This window comes from Drosophila melanogaster, chromosome 2R (assembly GCF_000001215.4).
Source record: "Drosophila melanogaster chromosome 2R".
Classification (NCBI taxonomy): Eukaryota; Metazoa; Arthropoda; class Insecta; order Diptera; family Drosophilidae; genus Drosophila; species Drosophila melanogaster.
Genome location: NT_033778.4, coordinates 8,158,813 through 8,175,407, shown reverse-complemented (window position 1 = coordinate 8,175,407; position 16,595 = coordinate 8,158,813). Strand labels below are relative to the sequence as shown.

At 46.2% G+C, this 16,595-nt stretch overlaps 8 protein-coding genes and 1 non-coding gene across 15 annotated transcripts in view; 4 read left to right on the top strand and 5 right to left on the bottom strand.

Moving 5' to 3' along the window:
- Positions 1 to 1,243, bottom strand: part of LRP1 (LDL receptor protein 1) — a 52,274-nt gene extending 51,031 nt beyond the window's left edge. For both annotated transcript variants that reach the window (NM_001273871.2, NM_176104.3), the window contains exon 1: positions 577 to 1,243. In NM_001273871.2, coding sequence (NP_001260800.2) covers positions 577 to 751 — 175 coding nt within the window. In that variant the 5' untranslated portion in view covers positions 752 to 1,243. The remainder of the gene's footprint in view (positions 1 to 576) is intronic.
- Positions 1,244 to 1,794: 551 nt separating this feature from the next.
- On the top strand, positions 1,795 to 3,044 carry CG14757 (uncharacterized protein). The gene is made up of 3 exons (NM_136519.2): positions 1,795 to 1,928; positions 2,039 to 2,235; positions 2,637 to 3,044. Exons 1-3 carry the CDS (start codon positions 1,911 to 1,913, stop codon positions 2,911 to 2,913), a joined length of 492 nt encoding a protein of 163 aa, NP_610363.1. The 5' UTR covers positions 1,795 to 1,910; the 3' UTR covers positions 2,914 to 3,044.
- Mlh1 lies at positions 3,007 to 5,134 on the bottom strand. 2 transcript variants are annotated; one of them, NM_001273870.1, is made up of 2 exons: positions 4,295 to 5,134; positions 3,007 to 4,234 (listed from the first exon to the last, which is right to left on the bottom strand). In NM_001273870.1, exons 1-2 carry the CDS (start codon positions 5,113 to 5,115, stop codon positions 3,064 to 3,066), a joined length of 1,992 nt encoding a protein of 663 aa, NP_001260799.1. In that variant the 5' UTR covers positions 5,116 to 5,134; the 3' UTR covers positions 3,007 to 3,063. The 2 variants fall into 2 exon arrangements, with proteins under 2 accessions (NP_001260799.1, NP_477022.1); NM_057674.3 differs by having other exon boundaries at positions 3,007 to 4,241; positions 4,299 to 5,134.
- Positions 5,135 to 5,318: 184 nt separating this feature from the next.
- On the bottom strand, positions 5,319 to 7,460 carry Gasz. The gene is made up of 5 exons (NM_136518.4): positions 7,282 to 7,460; positions 6,335 to 7,218; positions 6,217 to 6,279; positions 5,968 to 6,163; positions 5,319 to 5,904 (listed from the first exon to the last, which is right to left on the bottom strand). Exons 1-5 carry the CDS (start codon positions 7,363 to 7,365, stop codon positions 5,746 to 5,748), a joined length of 1,386 nt encoding a protein of 461 aa, NP_610362.1. The 5' UTR covers positions 7,366 to 7,460; the 3' UTR covers positions 5,319 to 5,745.
- Positions 7,461 to 7,638: 178 nt separating this feature from the next.
- Rs1 lies at positions 7,639 to 11,844 on the bottom strand. 2 transcript variants are annotated; one of them, NM_001299259.1, is made up of 6 exons: positions 11,641 to 11,844; positions 10,360 to 10,467; positions 9,477 to 10,301; positions 8,560 to 9,292; positions 7,956 to 8,499; positions 7,639 to 7,894 (listed from the first exon to the last, which is right to left on the bottom strand). In NM_001299259.1, the coding sequence occupies exons 2-6, from the start codon at positions 10,450 to 10,452 to the stop codon at positions 7,741 to 7,743; spliced, it is 2,349 nt and encodes a 782-aa protein (NP_001286188.1). In that variant the 5' UTR covers positions 10,453 to 10,467; positions 11,641 to 11,844; the 3' UTR covers positions 7,639 to 7,740. The 2 variants fall into 2 exon arrangements, with proteins under 2 accessions (NP_001286188.1, NP_651970.1); NM_143713.3 differs by lacking the exon at positions 11,641 to 11,844 and having other exon boundaries at positions 10,360 to 10,528.
- snoRNA:MeU6-C68 lies at positions 9,360 to 9,458 on the bottom strand. Its single transcript, NR_003785.1, has one exon. It is a non-coding gene; the product is annotated as a snoRNA:MeU6-C68 (small nucleolar RNA).
- Positions 10,539 to 11,408, top strand: CG30373 (uncharacterized protein). 2 transcript variants are annotated; one of them, NM_001299260.1, is made up of 3 exons: positions 10,539 to 10,611; positions 10,701 to 10,840; positions 10,902 to 11,408. In NM_001299260.1, exons 2-3 carry the CDS (start codon positions 10,806 to 10,808, stop codon positions 11,341 to 11,343), a joined length of 477 nt encoding a protein of 158 aa, NP_001286189.1. In that variant the 5' UTR covers positions 10,539 to 10,611; positions 10,701 to 10,805; the 3' UTR covers positions 11,344 to 11,408. The 2 variants fall into 2 exon arrangements, with proteins under 2 accessions (NP_001286189.1, NP_724654.1); NM_165595.3 differs by lacking the exon at positions 10,539 to 10,611 and having other exon boundaries at positions 10,738 to 10,840.
- Positions 11,845 to 11,907: 63 nt separating the features above from the next.
- On the top strand, positions 11,908 to 13,729 carry RagC-D (Ras-related GTP binding C/D). Its single transcript, NM_136517.3, has 5 exons — positions 11,908 to 12,086; positions 12,168 to 12,638; positions 12,702 to 12,920; positions 12,980 to 13,122; positions 13,184 to 13,729. The coding sequence occupies exons 1-5, from the start codon at positions 12,084 to 12,086 to the stop codon at positions 13,503 to 13,505; spliced, it is 1,158 nt and encodes a 385-aa protein (NP_610361.1). The 5' UTR covers positions 11,908 to 12,083; the 3' UTR covers positions 13,506 to 13,729.
- Positions 13,730 to 13,842: 113 nt separating this feature from the next.
- On the top strand, positions 13,843 to 16,002 carry CG8708 (uncharacterized protein). Of its 3 annotated transcripts, NM_136516.4 has the most exons (4): positions 13,843 to 13,997; positions 14,140 to 14,375; positions 14,479 to 15,353; positions 15,407 to 16,002. In NM_136516.4, the coding sequence occupies exons 2-4, from the start codon at positions 14,333 to 14,335 to the stop codon at positions 15,839 to 15,841; spliced, it is 1,353 nt and encodes a 450-aa protein (NP_610360.2). In that variant the 5' UTR covers positions 13,843 to 13,997; positions 14,140 to 14,332; the 3' UTR covers positions 15,842 to 16,002. The 3 variants fall into 3 exon arrangements, with proteins under 3 accessions (NP_610360.2, NP_001246201.1, NP_724653.1); NM_001259272.2 differs by lacking the exon at positions 14,140 to 14,375; NM_165594.3 differs by lacking the exon at positions 13,843 to 13,997 and having other exon boundaries at positions 14,173 to 14,375.
- Positions 16,003 to 16,595: the final 593 nt, after the last annotated feature.

The window sequence follows — 16,595 nt, the reverse complement described above, 5'->3', positions numbered from 1 at the left end:
AATATAGACCTTAATTCAGTACATTTTTACAAGACTTATTTCTCTATAAGTCCTTCAACTTTTATACTTGAAAACTCTTTGGAAAGAATGCAAGCTCAATTACTTTTTTTTTTGACTATCCTCGAGATCTGCATCTTTGCATGATGGCCAAATATTTTTATTTAATTCTCGTTGCGCGAAAATTCCAACCGAAACCGCAAAAAAAGCGACAAAAATATTTTGCATACACTTGTTTTTGTTTCTATTTTCATTTGTTTTGCGGCATTTTGCGGCGAGAAAACCAAGGAATTTGCATAACAAAGTGAAGTGACGCTTGATGGGGGAGGGGGCATGGAGAAAGGGGAACTAACAGCATACAAAAACAGAGAGACAAAGAGACCGACAGAGAGACAGGATGGCAGACGGAGAGAGCAGTTGTTATTTTTGGCACAGCCAGTGTGATGGGAGGGGAAGCGGGGGAGGAGTTGTTTACTTAGGCCAGGTTAATGCACCGCAGATTAACAACAATTAAGATGCGGGGGAGCGAGAGGGAAGAGGGAGATAGGGAGATGAGCCAGACGGAGATAGCACACGTACCTTTATCGGGAAGGGGACGCAGAGTGGGGGCCTCCTGTTGCTCCTGCCACTGGACCTTCCTGTAGCCGCTGCTGCTGCTGCGACTATTGATGCGCCCGCTGCTGTTGCTGCTGCATCTTTCCACGGCGACCAACAACAACAGCAACAAGATCCATGAATTCGCTGTCGCCGGCATTATGCCGCTGGCCGCTCTCCTCACACACACGCTACCACGCACACACAGACGCGCGCGCGACTCTCCTTGTTGTTGTTCTTCTTCTTGCTCTCCTTCGTGTTGTTTCAGCCTTCCTTTTACACAATAACACAACACTCACACACTCACAAACTCGAACTCACACCAAACACACGTAAACCGGGGGTGGCAAGCAAATCACAAACAGGTAACTTTTTTTTACTTAGATTTCCATTGAAACATGCATTTTGTTTGTTTAATTTTTCGAAACGCTTTACGCGCTCAGAATTCGCTGCACATTAGTACACCGCACTCAATCACTTCAGCATCCCTCATGCCGCGATTTTCTTATCCGCCAAACACAACGGAAAAAAACAAATATTAACTCATTATATTTTGCCGGCTGTTTTCACCGAAGCGGCGTGATTTCCCGTAATTTTTTCTTCGACTTCAGCAGCACGCACGACCGCTCGATTCTATTATATTTCGATCTCTGCTCTGCGAGATTTGCGCGAAGCGACCGAACACCTTCAACTGCGTTTACCGATTGAAGCGCTCCAACCGGTTAAATACTACGCGCAGCTATTGAACAGTATTTTTTACAGCCGCGACTCCGGTCACACCGTCGATGTTTGTGTGATGAAGAAATTTAACAGTGCTGTTAATTGGCCACACAGAAATTGTAAGGCGCTAATTTCAAATTAATTTGATTTATAATCACCTCATTACTTTTAATGGGGATATTTGTTCCAAAAACATGTATAATCCAGTTCTACGTAATCGACGTTGTCGATGGTAAAAACACCACACACAAAACAACACACAACATTACTGTGATGCTTACTGTAATAATTATTTTATAACTCTTTTTAATACTATTATCAATGATTCCCGGATCTCTGGATGGGCGGCGAGGGCATGGCCGTCTGGCGATGCCATAAATATCAACAAGTGCTAATTAAAAATAAAACAGAGGAAGGCCCTTAATAAAAAAAGCTCTGTTAGACAGAGAACGCACTTTTCGTTTTTTAGTCACAAATCGAACGGCCGGCAGTTGTCAAAATATTTTGATTTTTCAAATTTTCCGATAGCTCAATACAAATCCAAAAATACCCACCGAACAGAAAAATTTTTAAGAATTCCATAATTGTCTGTACCCAGAATGCTGCGCCAACTACGGGTAAGCCCTGGAAATGTACCCGAACCGGTTGCATAAGACTGCAATTGAATGCAATTTATGCAGTTTTTCTACATATGTACATTTTCTATTTTTATTTTCGTAACGCCCAGTTGACAATGGATATTTCGGGTTGGATCTTCCTCCCGTGGAGACGCTCCATGTCCAACATGAAGGACTCTCCTCCACCGCCACCACCACTGGCCAGCACTTTCAACGACGTGATTGTGGACTACGAGGACCCGGATTATCTTCCACTGCCGGAGTATCCGGTGCGTCCAAACGAGCCGTTGGAAACTCGCAAGCAACGGTGGGTAAAATTATTAACTATTAATTAATAACTACTACTATAACTATACTTTACTTTATTCTATACTTTACTATACTTACTTTACTTATAAGGAAAATCATTAATTAAAAGAGCTCATATTTAATATATATATTTTCCCTTTGCTCTCATCCACCATTGCCTTAAACACTTCCATTTATGAACTCTACTTTTTTTTAAGAAAGCATGACAACCTCTATTTAGAAAAATTTATACTATTTTAATTTTAAAATGTAGAACAGAAAAATAGGATTTAAACTCCAAGTTTCTTTTTTCTTCATCATCGATCGCACTTCTTAATTTTGCATCAGTTGTACAACCAACTAAGCTATTCTTTCCATAAGTATTTTTTAATATTAACCAGAAAAACACTTCACCTCCAGGCTTTTGTACCAATCGCGCAAGCGCGGAATGCTGGAGAACGATCTTCTGCTGAGCACCTTTGCGGCCAAGCATCTCCAGAACTTCAGCGCCGAGCAGACGGCGCAGTACGACCAGTTGATCAACGGGGTCAGCAACGACTGGGATATCTATTACTGGGCCACCGAGGTGAAGCCCACGCCCAAGGAGTACGACACGGAGATCATGGGGCTGTTGAAGGAGCACGTCAAGAACGCCGAACGGGTCACGCGACTCCGCCAGCCGGATCTGAATATTTAGGCATGCACCTGGTGCTTATGAATATGATTAGTTAGAAGTTTATATGATCCAGGAGATCATATCCTTACCACAATAACCAAAGCGCAAATATGTATGTTTAGAATACCAAATATAATCAATATTTAAAGTTCTGGAAGTGAACAACCTAAACTAGCACCGCTCGAACACCTTGTACAGAGTGGGCAGGTTAGTGAGCTCGTAGATCTGATCCTTGATGCGTGGTGGTGGCAGAAGATATTTTTTAAAGGCAGGAAATAGAACGTGTTCCATTGTCCATCTGGAAAAGCCCGCAGTCGCACCTTCCCGCCAATCCAATTGCGCGTAAAATCGAGCAGTTTCCCTACAGAATGTCTCGAAGCATCGTGTCTCCTGCTCCCAGTCCACTTCGGTGGCCAAGCGGAGCAGGTAAACAGGCAGGTGGGCCACACAAGGTCGATGCTGGTGCAGCAAACTGGGCAGAGATTCGAGCATTCCATCCTCCGAGATGCGCAGCCCGAAATACTCTCTCATGATGGGCGCCTTTTTCAGAAGAATGTCCGCAGCACCGTCCGCCAGCTCAGCCTTATCCCCGTCTTCGGGCGTCCAGCCGGCGGCTTCGCTTTCCAGCGACAAGATTAGCAGCTCCTTGAGAGGCAATGGCGGACTTATTGTGATTTCCGAGCAGTTTTGAAACTCGTAAATCATCCGCTGATAGAACAGTTCCTCACTAAACGACCGTGTGTTGCACATATAAAGGCGCGTTTCATGCTGGAACAGGGCTCGCCTCTCATCCACACAGCCCACATAGACCAAGTTTTTGAGCGTGCTCCTCAGCTGAACGCTGCACTGCCGCTCCACGCGCTTCCTCATGTCTAGCACGCTGCTCAAACGCACTTCTCGTGATTTTTTTGCCGCTGTAACGCGAAAACTCTCTTCTGGCAGACGAGACGCTTCCTGGGAGGAACTGGAGGATACGCCTGAGTCACTTTTGACCAGAGGCGCCAAAAACTTATCCAGCTTTTGCTCTGTGGAGTCAGTACGCACCATCTCCTTGGGATAAATGCGTTGCGTTTTATCAGCCAACTGGGTTTCATCCAGGTCGGGGGCTCCTGGTAGCCTTAGCTGTTTGTAGAACGTCCTCGTGGCATTGCTGCCTAGGAGTCGGGCTTCAACCTGCTGCTTAATGCTATCCACAATCTCTTCCTGGTAGAGAAAGTGCACCTCATGCTTGGTGGGATGGACATTCACGTCCAAGTTCTGTGGCGGCAGCGTCAGGCTCATATATACGAAAGGATGGTGGCCACGGGGCAGGTATGTGGCATAAATCGAGTCCACGGAGGTCCTGAGAGCTAGGGGATATATATTGGATTCGTTTTCTGAATGAGAAGATGTTTAGACTCACAAACCTGTGGACTCCACCAGTCGCTGGTTGATGAACAGCAGCATCTGACACTTTTTGGCCGAATAGTTAACCTGAGTGATCAGACACTCGGCCTCGAACTTGTAAACCTCATCGCGGTGGCTAAACTCCAGCAGCTCCTTGGAAATTGCTGCCCCGTAAATGATGCGGATGTTTTCGGATCGGGAACTGGCCACTGGTGTCCGCAGGGCAGGTTGCGCGTCTCCCTGCTTGCGGAGAGTGAAGCCCACCCTTGGATTGTGGACAGCGTACCTAGCCAGAACCTCGGACAATCTCTGGAACTCCTCGGCCGGCGAACGGAGTGCCTGCCTCCTTTGCGGCATGTTGTAGAACAGATCCTCTATGCAAATGATCGTGCCTTGGTTTCCGGCACACGGCTTCGGCTGACCCTGGAGCTTGCCATCCGCGTAGGTGGCCTTGTAGCCGCACTTCTCCTTAGCCGTCTTGGTCTGGATGCTTAGGTGCGCCACATGACTAATGCTGGCCAAGGCCTCTCCTCTGAAGCCAAATGTTGCTATCTGGGACAAATCCTCGAAGCGGGTCAGCTTGGAGGTGGTGAACCGCTCGCAGACGATGGCCAGATCCTCGCGTCGTATCCCCGTGCCATTGTCCTGGATTTGAAGCAGCTTCAGCCCACCGGCCTTCACCTGCACCTGGATGTGGGTCGATTGGGCGTCCAAACTGTTCTCGAGCAGCTCTTTTAGGGCGTTGGCGGGTCGCTGAATAATCTCGCCGGCGGCTATGCGGTTCACCACCACCTCGTCCAGCTTCCGGATGACTCCAGGCTGCAAATATTCCGCCATGGCGGGAAATCTTCACGCGAAGTTTAATGTAAACAAAAAGTAGTGTGCCCGTTTGTTTGCGCGGGAGTATACAAGAGATAAAACGGTCTATGCGGTAAGGCGGTAAATTTGAATTGTGATATCACTTCGTTTATAAAACGACGAATGAACAAAAATTGCAGAAACATAACTTAATTTAAAACTAAACGAAAAACGGACCGGTTAGTTAACAACTCCTTTATTAATGGGTTAACAAAAATAACTCTTTTCAATTTTTACATTCGATGTTGTATTAATATATATATATATGGTGTTTTCCGTCATAACCTTTAGTTCATACATTTGAATATTTCGTTTCTTTTAGTTTCAGGTATATTCATCAGCTTTGAGGTAACGTTTGATATATTTCTATTGCGTTCTAACATATATAGTCTTAACGAGAAAACGGTTGTTAAATGTATTGAGAGATTACGCGTTTCCTAACAGTTAGAAATAACAATTGATAAACTTCGATTCGAAATATGAGTTAAACTTTTCTTTAACCTAAAACTATTTGGATTTGCAAAAAAATTCCGCCAGTTCAGAGCGGTAAGGAAAACCACGTTCTTCGTAAACGTTGGAAATAATATGAGGAATGTTCTTGAGCGGATACTATGAGAACCACTTGCACTTGAGGCAAATGAAAACTGAGATTCCAAGTATAATGGTGGTGTACTTGAAGTAGCTGCGCACCTTTTTGCGTTTTCGCTCTGCGAGTATTTCGTTGAAGTCAATGAACAAGGGATTCTGAGAGGGGCTAAAGGAACCAAGCTAAAAATATATTTAAAAGAAGTGAGTGTCCTGATACAAGAACAATTGAAATGCGACACTTACATATTTGACTGTCTTTGTGATTTGGTTGAGTACATCTCGATAGCCCTGAAGGTTGCTTTTCATCGCAGCCACCTGCATCTCCGAAGGTTGCCCCATTTTATTGTGCTCCTGGTTTTTGAGGATGAAGCGCAGGGAGGCCTGAATAATGACCAAGTGTTGCAGATGACTTGCGGTGATCAGTAGGATCTCATAGAAGCTGGAAGAATTTTTGGGTTAGTTGAAATAGTAACAGAATAAACCACCACTCACTTGTTCATCTCATCCTTTTTGACCCGAGCTATCGACGAGTTGCTCCAATGATGAAGATGAAAGCTGTAATAAAGGGACATTTTATTACAAGTTCCATAAGAGTTTTAATTCTACTCACTCAAGAATGCCCGTCAGTATCTTGTGACGGAAGATGGGATACTCGATGCCGATCTCGCGAAGTGACTGCTCATCCATGACGAGGAAATCTGCCAGCGAGATCCTCGCAATGGCAAAGTATTGAACCATGTTGCCAATATTGATGGCCTCCAGTATGCCGTTAAGTTCTTGAAAATATTCCGGGCAATCGCTCTTAAGGAAGATGCGTGGAATGTGATCCCTTAGCGTGTTGTAGCCCAGGAAGTGCGTCGGCACTAGGTAAGTGGAGGCTGGTCGCGGCAGGATCTCCAGCAGGTCGTAGTATCCATGGCACTCCGCCACCTGGGTGGGCGTGTAGCCTTTGTTGTTGGCTATCGTGGCATTCGCGCCCGCCTCCACCAACAGCTTGACCACTTCCACGTGATTTTTCTCGATGGCATGAAAGATGGCAGTGCAGCCCTGATTATCCACAGCATCGAAACTAGCATCCTTAATAAGCAGACGCACAACGCCGGCAAAGCCATTTTGGCAGGCGAACATAAAGGGTGTCATTCCATATTTTTCCGAAACATTGATCACGGCTCCGTGCCGCAAGAGCAGGCCCACAATTCTCTCCGCCAGGCACGGATCCTTGTGGGTGGTATTGCAGGCCATCATCAGCGGCATCAAGGAATCCAGCTGCCGATTCACGTTGGCCCCTGCCCTTTCCAGCAGCCATTCAACTATTTTGTAGTGGCCCTCGCGACAGGCGAGCATCAGTAAGTTAAGACCACCTTTTACTGGCTGATCCACTTGGAGGACGAGTTTGCGCATCTCCTCCTGCATCGTCTTGAGATCCCCAGCGACGACTGCATCGTAGAGCTTTTGCTCGGGATCCACGTAAGGAGCTGGTTTCGAGCGTTTCACCTATACAGAAATTACTCAAGTCACCCAAGGAACACCAGAAGGAACAGAACAAGGAACACATACCTTATCCGAGAAGTAGAATCCATCGTAGCTGCTATCAGAGTCGGAATCTGGGGGCGGTCCGTATTTGCAAAGGTTGCTCATCATACAGGTACTTATATAAACCTAATTTAGCAGTTTAAGCACACAACAATTGTGGCCAAATTCAGGAAAAAGGCGAAAGGAGGAAAATGGCAAACAAAACTAGTGAGGGGAGGCGAGGTTCTGAAAAAGTTTGCACAATCGATTTTTATCGATATCATGGCGCGCTTTTTAAACTAAGCTAAATTAAGATAACCGAAACTAATTTAAGCAATAGTAAATTTGCAGTTATATTAGAAAGTTTAACACTCTGATTATGCAGATTCGCAATTTTGTTTTGAGGTGTCATATGTTTAAAGCAAATTAAAAAAATTAAATGCCTTAAAGAAGAAAAAGTTTTATTTTACAAGTATACGATTTAACATAGCGTAGTTTGCAGCTCTACTTCTTTTTATCCTTCTTGGCGTGACGAGGTCCTCCGAAGTTCTTGCCCTTGTTGAACTTATTCTTTCCCGCCTTGTTTGTCAGCTTCACACTGCTCGCCTTTTTCTTAGCAGCGATCTTGGTCATCTTTTTGTGCCGATTGGCCTCGGACCTGGAAAAGGGTGTACAAAATTAGAACAACTATCAACGAAAAGCGAGAAAGAGCTACTCACCTTAGACGCAGAGCTCCGCCACGACTTACATCGGTCAAGTCGTTAGTAAATGCCGACTGACCGCCGCGTCGCTTGGGTTTGCCGTCGGAGGCACCGCTTCTGTGAACTTCGGTGGCGGCTCCTAGTTTGCCCGGACGTTTGCGCAGCTTGGCCATCTTGGCGCGCACAAGGGACACCTTCTCGATCTCCTTCATGGCTCGCTCTTTGGCCAGCTGCTCCGGTGTCTTCTTTCGAGGCTCCTCCTTCTTCTTCTTGTTGCGCTTTGCCTCGAGATCCTTGACCGGTGGTCCATCCTCGCCATCGCCTCCGTACTCGGGTCGCTTACGCTTTCCGGCCGTTTTTCCCTTACCCTTTCCACCAGATGCTTTATCCTCGTCGCCGGTTGTCAACGCTAAGCGATCCTTCTCCGCCTCGCGTTGCTGTTTCGTCTGGAACCAACCACGTCGCTCGTTGGTCTGTCCCAGCAGCTTTCGCTCCGTTTTGGAGAGCTGTTGCTCCGTTTTGGCTAGCTGCCGTTCAGCCTGCTCTTCGTCCAGAATGTTTTCTACAAAACAATACATTTACATCCGCAAATTAAGAAAATGTTACATTTATATAAACTTACGAATCTCTGGCTCCAAGCTTGTAAGTTTGTTGCGATATTTTTCAATAATCTCTGGCGGAATAATACGATTCTTAATGGTACTCTCCGCATTCTTGATAATGTCCTTAACGATCTTGCGCTCCTTTTCACCGGCCAGGGAAACGGATATACCAGCACGCCCAGCTCGAGCCGTACGACCCACTCGATGGATGTAGTGCTCTGTGGTGATGGGCATCACAAAGTTGATTACCGTTTTTACGCCCACAATATCGAGACCACGAGCAGCTACATCTGTGGCGATAAGCACATCAATCTGCTCCTCCTTGAACTTCTTGAGGGACTCCAGACGCTGTTGCTGGGTGAGATTGCCATGCAGTTCGCCGGCCCGGACGCCCAAGAGACCCAATAAAATGTGCAGTCGATGGGCCTGCTTTTTGGTTTGCACAAATACCATGCAATGATCATGGAACGTCCTGCAAATCAAACTAGCCAGAATGGGTTCACGGTCGCCCTCCTTATCCTCACGTATGCGAATAAATTCCTGACGCAGATTGAAGGCCACTTGCTGGTTGTTGTTGACGAACACCTTGATGGGCTTGTCCAGCGATACGGCGGCCAGATCTTTGACCTGCTCGCTCATTGTGGCGGAGAACAACATGGTCTGACGTGTCTTACAGCAGGAGTTGATGATCTCCTTCATCTGTTCGGCGAAGTACTCGTCCAGCATACGATCGGCCTCGTCCAGAATGAGAACCTGTTCGGGATATCAAAAGATATTTAAGTTATTCAGGTAAAGTAAACGTAGGAAACACAATGCCTGTGGAATCAGCTTGCATCTGCCGCGCAGAAGCAAGAACCAGGTTATCCTCTTAGCTCCGCAAAGAGCTCAGAGCGCAAGGATGGAGAATCATCAACTTAAATTCACCTCGATTTCTTACCTCAATGGAATCCAATGTAAAACTGGGCGTATTTTTAATGTGATCGATTAGACGACCTGGCGTTGCAATGACAATGTCGGGATTCTGGCGAAGTACTGCCTCCTGAGCCTTCACATCCAGACCACCAATTGCCAGACCCACATCAATAGTGGTGAACTGGCACAATTGCTTTGTCACCTGGTAAACCTGGGCGCCCAGCTCACGAGTGGGCACAAGAACCAGTACCCTGGTGATGGCCTTGTTGTTAAGAGGACGATACAGCAAACGTTCTAGAGTAGGCAACATATAAGCAGCAGTTTTGCCCGTTCCCGTGGCAGCACAGCCGCAGATATCGCGACCTAGCAAAGCCACAGGAATCGTAGAGGCCTGGATCGGCGTAGGATATATGTACCCCAGCACACCGATGGCACGCATCAGGGGACGTGAAAGGTTCATTTGGTAGAAGGAAGTGATCTGCTCGTTCGCCTCTACAGTGTCGGCGAACTGCATCTTCTCGCCCTCGTCCTCTTCATCCTCCTCTCCAGCCTTCTTCTTCTTTTTTTTGGATTCCTTCTTCTCCCTTAGCCGCAGGTTGTCATGCTTCAATTCGTCCTCGGAGAGATCTATCTCACTTCCATCGCTCTGCTCCGCGGCCACAGCTTCGGCGCCACCCCGCTTTTGCAGCCGGGCGGCGATCTTGTCGTCGGTCTTTGTGCGCGCCTTTCGCTTCACGTACTTCATCAGGTCGTCCCAAGTGTCCTGGTTGTACTCCTTCACTGAGGACACGAACTCGAAGCCCTTCTCAAACTCCGTCACCTTCTTGTGTCTCAGTTTTGTGGGTTGGTACTGCGGAGGCACTCGGAACTCAGTTTTGCTATCGTTTTTAAAAGTGTGAGCAACCTACCTCGACCTCCGCATCGGAGTCCTCCGACAAGTTCTCCACCTCGGCATCGTCTTCGATGGTGCCTATCAAGTCCAGGTTCTTGGTTGCACCCATTTTTGAAGCAAAGAACTATTCAAAACTCCACCAGCGCGTGTTTACAATTTAAAACACACGTGTGGCGTGTTAGAGATGGGCGAACCGGTGGTCAAATCATCGTTTGCAAGCGTGGGTGGAATTTGTGGAAATATTAGTTTGTTGCTCTTTTAATGTTAAGTAATTTCAAATAACCATAAACATAAGTTTACTAAGTAAAATCAACATATTATTTTCATCATAATTGATATTTTACTTTGTTTTTCAAGCCATCAATACATCACGAAATTGCGTGCCGGCGATAGCTCTCATCTCTAAATCGTCAGCTGTTTAACCAATTTTGTTATGAAATTTGCTTGAGTTTCCCATCGAAAATGCTGCGTTTGCTTACAAAAACAAGGGTGCTGCGGTGAGTTATTATAATGATACAATACCTAGTCAGCAGTAGTAACAATAGGCTCTCTTCGTAGCCAACTGATGCCAGCGACAGGCGCCACTCCACCTGCATCCCGCTTCTATGCGAAGAACCAAGGAGCAGCCAGCCAAAAATCGGATGACGACATGGTCAGCGATGAGCCCATCAAGTTTTTCGGCAGCCAGGCGGCCACTTGGCGCGCCAAGGACACCCGCAGTGGTGGCAGCGACGAGACCCTTTGGTACCAACCCTACGTAATCTCCGCCAGCCTGGCCATCTTCCTCCTGTACTTCTGTGCGCTGCGCGAGGAGAGCGACATCGATCTCCGGTTGGAGGGCAACTTGTACGAGCATGTCAGTGGTCTGGAGGAGGTGCAGCTGACTGTCAACTACAGGTACAACAAGGAACACGGACTGGACACCAAGGAGCAGGAGAGACGGCTCAGGGAACTGGGCGTTGATCTGGGCCAGTTGGATGCCAAGTTGGCCGCCCAGTAGTCGTAGGGTTGGTTTGTTGTACGTTTTTGTTTCGTTAAGTGAAATTAAACATTTTTAATAACTAGAAGATGTATGTTTCTACCAGGGTAAATTATTTATTAATCTTTTTTAATGGCTTGGTGATATTTGCAATCAATTTTTGGTTGTTTTTGTTTGTTTAACTGAAATTGAATATTATATTGGCTTCCTTGTTTAAATAACCCTTCATTTAAAGTAATTTAATGTAAAAATATAATATGAGATTTCTTAAATAGGATCGGCTAAAAATAATCATCAAAGTTATAGCTTTAGTCTTACAAATGCAAATCATTTTCCTTTGTATACCCCGATCACATAGATTAATATATTATATACTTGAGTACGGCATGTGCCCGCCTATTTTCTTTTTATCACGCGGCGCAGAAGCTGAAAAGGATTATAAACTATAGTATAAAAGTATAAGACTTAAAAATTTTTTATGAATTCGCGCCAATTTTTTTTACGTGGTCGGAGTGTGACCATACGGCAGCATCCTTGGTAATCGCGCCAGCTGATTGCTATCGATAGGAACAGCTGAGTTCGGTTAGCAGGTGTGCACACACTGTGTTTGCGATAAGAAACGCGCAGGAAAAGCAGAAAAAGGTAAACTGATCGTGACCGCTATAGCCATTGCCTGTGCGTTTCATGCACACATCCGTTGACCTACGGCCGGCCCCACCCCCAAAACCAGAATCCAGTGGAAGGCGGTAGACTCCGACAGCATGGTGAGTAGACAAAGAAGCCATATCGCCATTGGCCCCCGCCCATCGCAACCGACTGATTTGCACCCAATCACGCCCTTTCAGAGCTACGATGATGATGACTATCCGGCGGACACGTTCCCCAAGGACTTTGGCTACCGGGCCTACAACCAGGATGGCCTGGAACTGGAGCCCAATGCAACGGGCAGCAGCGAGACAAAGCCGCGCATTCTGCTGATGGGAATGCGCAGATCCGGCAAGAGCTCCATCCAAAAAGTGGTCTTCCACAAGATGTCGCCGAACGAGACGCTCTTCCTGGAGTCGACCAGTAAGATCGTGAAGGACGACATCAACAACTCCAGCTTTGTGCAGTTCCAGATCTGGGACTTCCCCGGCCAGATTGACTTCTTCGAGCCGACCTTTGATTCTGACATGATCTTTGGAGGCTGTGGAGCCCTGGTCTTTGTCATCGATGCCAAGGATGACTACAACGAGGCGCTGACCAAGTTCAAGAACACAGTGCTGCAGGCCTACAAAGTGAACAAGCGCATCAAGTTCGAGGTGTTTATACACAAGGTAATATCCATGAGTTGGGCGCTTATCGTGTTGATAACCCAGCGACACATGCTCTTTTCCCAGGTGGATGGAATTAGCGACGACTCGAAAATGGAATCGCAGCGGGACATACACCAGCGGTCGTCGGATGACCTTAACGAGGCTGGCCTCGATCAGATCCACCTGAGTTTCCATCTGACCTCCATATACGACCACTCCATCTTCGAGGCCTTCTCCAAGGTGGTGCAGAAGCTGATTCCCCAGCTTCCGACGCTGGAGAATCTGCTGAACATTTTTATACCAGTACACGAAACTTGCATTGTTGTTTTTGAACTACGCAGTTAATTCCTTATCCATTGCAGAACTCCGGAATAGAAAAAGCCTTTCTGTTCGATGTGGTTTCCAAAATTTACATAGCCACGGACTCGTCACCAGTCGATATGCAGACGTATGAGCTCTGCTGCGATATGATTGACGTGGTCATTGATCTGTCCAGCATATACAGGCAAGCTAACTAATTTCGATGTATTTGCTGCTTTGCCTAAATAACCATTGCTTTACCGCAGCTCCGAAGAAACCGCCTTTGACAGCGGGAGCTCTAGTCTCATCAAGTTAAACAACAACACGATACTCTACCTGCGGGAGGTGAACAAGTTCCTGGCCCTGGTCTGCATCCTGCGCGAGGAGAACTTCAACCGGCAGGGCGTCATCGACTACAATTTCATCTGTTTCCGCGACGCCATCAGCGAGGTATTCGAGCTGCGGCTAAAGCGCCAGAAGCAGCTGGAGAACAACGACCAGGACGACGATGATCTGGTCGATGAGCAGACCCTGATTCGCCATGGCCACGACGCAGGTGGAATTTCGCGAGCGCAGCCAATTAATTAGGCGCACTGCATCCCCAAGCGGAGAGCCCCTTTTATTGCCCCCCTACGCTAGCTTCTCTGTGGACTCTTTGATTCCAATTTGTACGTTCTCTTCCGTTAAATCTGATGTTACCTTTGTCTATTGATACGTTAGGACGCCACTCTCACAGAGCAGCGTAAAAAATTGCCCAGCGGTTGAAATTATTGATAATACTACCAATAAACATGTCTATTTTTAAATACGAGTGTGCTCTTGCCTAATTTATTTCCTTAATTTTTGTTACGTTACAGCGCACCAGTATAAAATAGCAAACAAAGATGTTAGGGATCACTTTTTGTAAGTGCTATACTCTATGATAGTTCATTGTTTTTAGATACTTTTGAAACTCTAAGAAAAGATAATTAGTTTTAATCTTTTGAGAAAGCAGCTATTCACAGGACGAAAGCCATGATCTAAAATCTCTCCGCTGAGTAAAGCAAACTATTTTGATGAGCGAAACAATATATTGTCTCGGTAAATATATAAGAAAGAAACTATCTTGGAAACTTCATACTTGCTTCCTACACAACATTCCTAACCCGCTAGAGTACATAGACCCATCTCTTTCTCCTTACATCGGCTACTCCACATGTTATGTTTGATCAACTGTTTTCAGGAACTGTAGCTTCAGACCAGGCCAAGATTATGGTGCTCAGTCGCTTGGCAATCCCATTAGGGTTCAGTTGCGGGTGAAAATAGAGTCTTTGACGTACGTGCAAGACAATAATTGGACACATAACCCACTTCTTGTTTGCACAAGTGAACCATTCTGTGTTCCCAGTTGAAAGGGAAACCCCAATAAGTGCAGAATGACGAGTGCAAGTCTATTGTCGCGTTCCCTGCTAACAGAAGGTGCATAATCCTCACATATATCATACCAAAGACCCTAGAATATTCTAGTGTCTTTGATCATACCAACTATCTATGAGCTACCTAATCCACTGACCAATTGCAGCTCCGCGTTCTAAGAATCGCTCGGTGTTTACCTTGATTGCTGGTTTGGTGGTCGGCTACTGCCTGGCTCAAATCTTCTCCAGCATTGCGCCGCACGAGAGTCTCTATCCGTATCTCAGCAGACGGTTCAGCGATTCCCAGGTGGCCACCGGTGGTCAATTGGCTCCGGAGCAGAGCGGGTTGAAGCATGATCATCGCAACGACAACGTCAGCGTGGCCGAGCAGTTGAAGAAGGAGGTACGCATCCTCTGCTGGGTGATGACCAATCCCACAAACCACAAGAAGAAGGCTCGCCATGTGAAGCGAACCTGGGGCAAGCGCTGCAACATCTTGCTCTTCATGAGTTCCGGCGCGGATGAGGAGCTGCCCACCGTGAAGCTCGACGTGGGCGAGGGACGGGAGAATCTATGGGCCAAGGTCAAGGAGGCGTTCAAGTACGTCTATCATCACCACTATAACGACGCCGACTTCTTCTACAAGGCCGATGACGACACTTACGCCGTGATCGAGAACATGCGGTATATGCTCTATCCGTACAATCCCGAAACACCCGTGCACTTCGGATTCAAGTTCAAGCCCTTCGTGAAGCAGGGCTACATGTCCGGCGGAGCGGGCTACATACTCAGTCGGGAGGCCCTGCGTCGCTTCGTGGTCGAGGGCATTCCGAATCCCAAGATGTGCCTGCCGGGCACGGTGGTCAACGAGGACATCGAAATCGGGCGATGCATGGAGAACCTGAACGTCACCGCCGGCGATTCCAGGGACGAAATCGGTCGCGGTCGCATGTTTCCCTTCATACCGGAGCATCACTTGATCCCAGCCAAGGCGGATAAAAACTTTTGGTACTGGAACTACCTTTACTACAAGACGGATGACGTAAGTTTCGCCTGATAAGGGATAGGTATTCTTAACATCTTGTGTTCCGACAGGGTCTCGACTGCTGCTCGGACTTGGCCATCTCCTTTCACTACGTAGCTCCGAATTCCTTCTATGTCCTGGACTATCTCATCTACCACTTGAAACCCTACGGCCTACTGCGATCCCTGGAGCCTCTGCCCGCCAAACTCAAAGTGGGTCAGTTTCTGCCGCCTCCCGTGGAGGCCAGGGGGCGCCTGGCCAGTAACGAGGATTCCGCCGATGATTACGACAGGATCTATACGACCACGACCGAAAAGCCAAAGGAGCCCGATGCTCGGGAAATGGACTCCAAGGAGGTGGAAAAAGAGGATGCCAAATACAGGGAAAAGCTTTCAAAGGAGGACGAGGAACGCGAAGACTCGCGAAAAACTGACAATGATTCGGAGTATACTGAGGAGGAAACGGAAAAGCGTTCCAAGTCCAAGGAAACATCGAAAGAAAATTAAAATTTATTGAGTTTACTTGGCAGGCTTTGGAACTGAGCTGTTTCTGAGTCTACGCCGCTCATCCGGTTTATACATTTTAATAAAAATTTTCTTAGATTATTATTTTAGAAGGACTATTTTCAAATACATCATAATAAAGATAAAGTAAATGCAGTAATGGGAATGGTCAGATGTCAGTTCTTTAAAAAAATTAGTTGATTCAATTCCATGCTAAGTTGGGAGATAATCGATTAGCCAAAGGCTCGGAATTTTAAAATCCTAAACTGATCCTTTGGATTCGTAGGAGATTCCAGTCACCACATGGATATGCTTTTTCGGAAGTTGCATTTTAATAAATAACTAATTTTAAACATTAAAACTGCACTGCACGCACATACAAGACAACATTGCGTATACGTGATTATGAGTTACATTTTTAGGATCAGTACGTAGAAAGCAAATATTTTGAGGGGATTTATGTTTCAAAACATAGGATTGTGTTTTAATGCAATATGAATGATTATTAAACTGTAACATAATAAAACTAATATTCTATTTATAATAATTATATTATGCTTGCATTTTGTACATTGAGTTTCAAGGAAAATGGATTTCGTAATCAATTAGTAAACTAATATATTTCCAATAATTATATTATTAAATTATATTTCATTTGTATAGTTCGCAGCAAAATGGCCTATTGCACCTTTTGACCTTTTTGCACCTTCGGGCGTAAGTTTCTATCTTGCGATTACTGAATTTCGTATTAATAAGA

What these genes read in the sequence shown, in the direction of transcription:
- CG14757 (NM_136519.2), top strand. An exon ending in TTGGAAACTCGCAAGCAACG is followed by an intron (nt 2,236 to 2,636) that starts GTGGGTAAAATT and finishes CTTCACCTCCAG; the next exon opens with GCTTTTGTACCAATCGCGCA.
- Mlh1 (NM_057674.3), bottom strand. Translation starts at nt 5,115, where the DNA reads ATGGCGGAATATTTGCAGCCTGGAGTCATCCGGAAGCTGGACGAGGTG. An exon ending in GCGACTGGTGGAGTCCACAG is followed by an intron (nt 4,242 to 4,298) that starts GTTTGTGAGTCT and finishes TATATCCCCTAG; the next exon opens with CTCTCAGGACCTCCGTGGAC.
- Gasz (NM_136518.4), bottom strand. Translation starts at nt 7,365, where the DNA reads ATGATGAGCAACCTTTGCAAATACGGACCGCCCCCAGATTCCGACTCT. An exon ending in GATTCTACTTCTCGGATAAG is followed by an intron (nt 7,219 to 7,281) that starts GTATGTGTTCCT and finishes ATTTCTGTATAG; the next exon opens with GTGAAACGCTCGAAACCAGC. An exon ending in AAAAAGGATGAGATGAACAA is followed by an intron (nt 6,164 to 6,216) that starts GTGAGTGGTGGT and finishes AAATTCTTCCAG; the next exon opens with CTTCTATGAGATCCTACTGA.
- Rs1 (NM_001299259.1), bottom strand. Translation starts at nt 10,452, where the DNA reads ATGGGTGCAACCAAGAACCTGGACTTGATAGGCACCATCGAAGACGAT. An exon ending in TTACATTGGATTCCATTGAG is followed by an intron (nt 9,293 to 9,476) that starts GTAAGAAATCGA and finishes TATCCCGAACAG; the next exon opens with GTTCTCATTCTGGACGAGGC. An exon ending in AAGCTTGGAGCCAGAGATTC is followed by an intron (nt 8,500 to 8,559) that starts GTAAGTTTATAT and finishes ATTGTTTTGTAG; the next exon opens with AAAACATTCTGGACGAAGAG.
- CG30373 (NM_001299260.1), top strand. Translation starts at nt 10,806, where the DNA reads ATGCTGCGTTTGCTTACAAAAACAAGGGTGCTGCG. An exon ending in ACAAAAACAAGGGTGCTGCG is followed by an intron (nt 10,841 to 10,901) that starts GTGAGTTATTAT and finishes CTCTCTTCGTAG; the next exon opens with CCAACTGATGCCAGCGACAG.
- RagC-D (NM_136517.3), top strand. An exon ending in TCGAGGTGTTTATACACAAG is followed by an intron (nt 12,639 to 12,701) that starts GTAATATCCATG and finishes CTCTTTTCCCAG; the next exon opens with GTGGATGGAATTAGCGACGA. An exon ending in GATCTGTCCAGCATATACAG is followed by an intron (nt 13,123 to 13,183) that starts GCAAGCTAACTA and finishes GCTTTACCGCAG; the next exon opens with CTCCGAAGAAACCGCCTTTG.
- CG8708 (NM_136516.4), top strand. Translation starts at nt 14,333, where the DNA reads ATGACGAGTGCAAGTCTATTGTCGCGTTCCCTGCTAACAGAAG. An exon ending in GCGTTCCCTGCTAACAGAAG is followed by an intron (nt 14,376 to 14,478) that starts GTGCATAATCCT and finishes GACCAATTGCAG; the next exon opens with CTCCGCGTTCTAAGAATCGC. An exon ending in TTTACTACAAGACGGATGAC is followed by an intron (nt 15,354 to 15,406) that starts GTAAGTTTCGCC and finishes GTGTTCCGACAG; the next exon opens with GGTCTCGACTGCTGCTCGGA.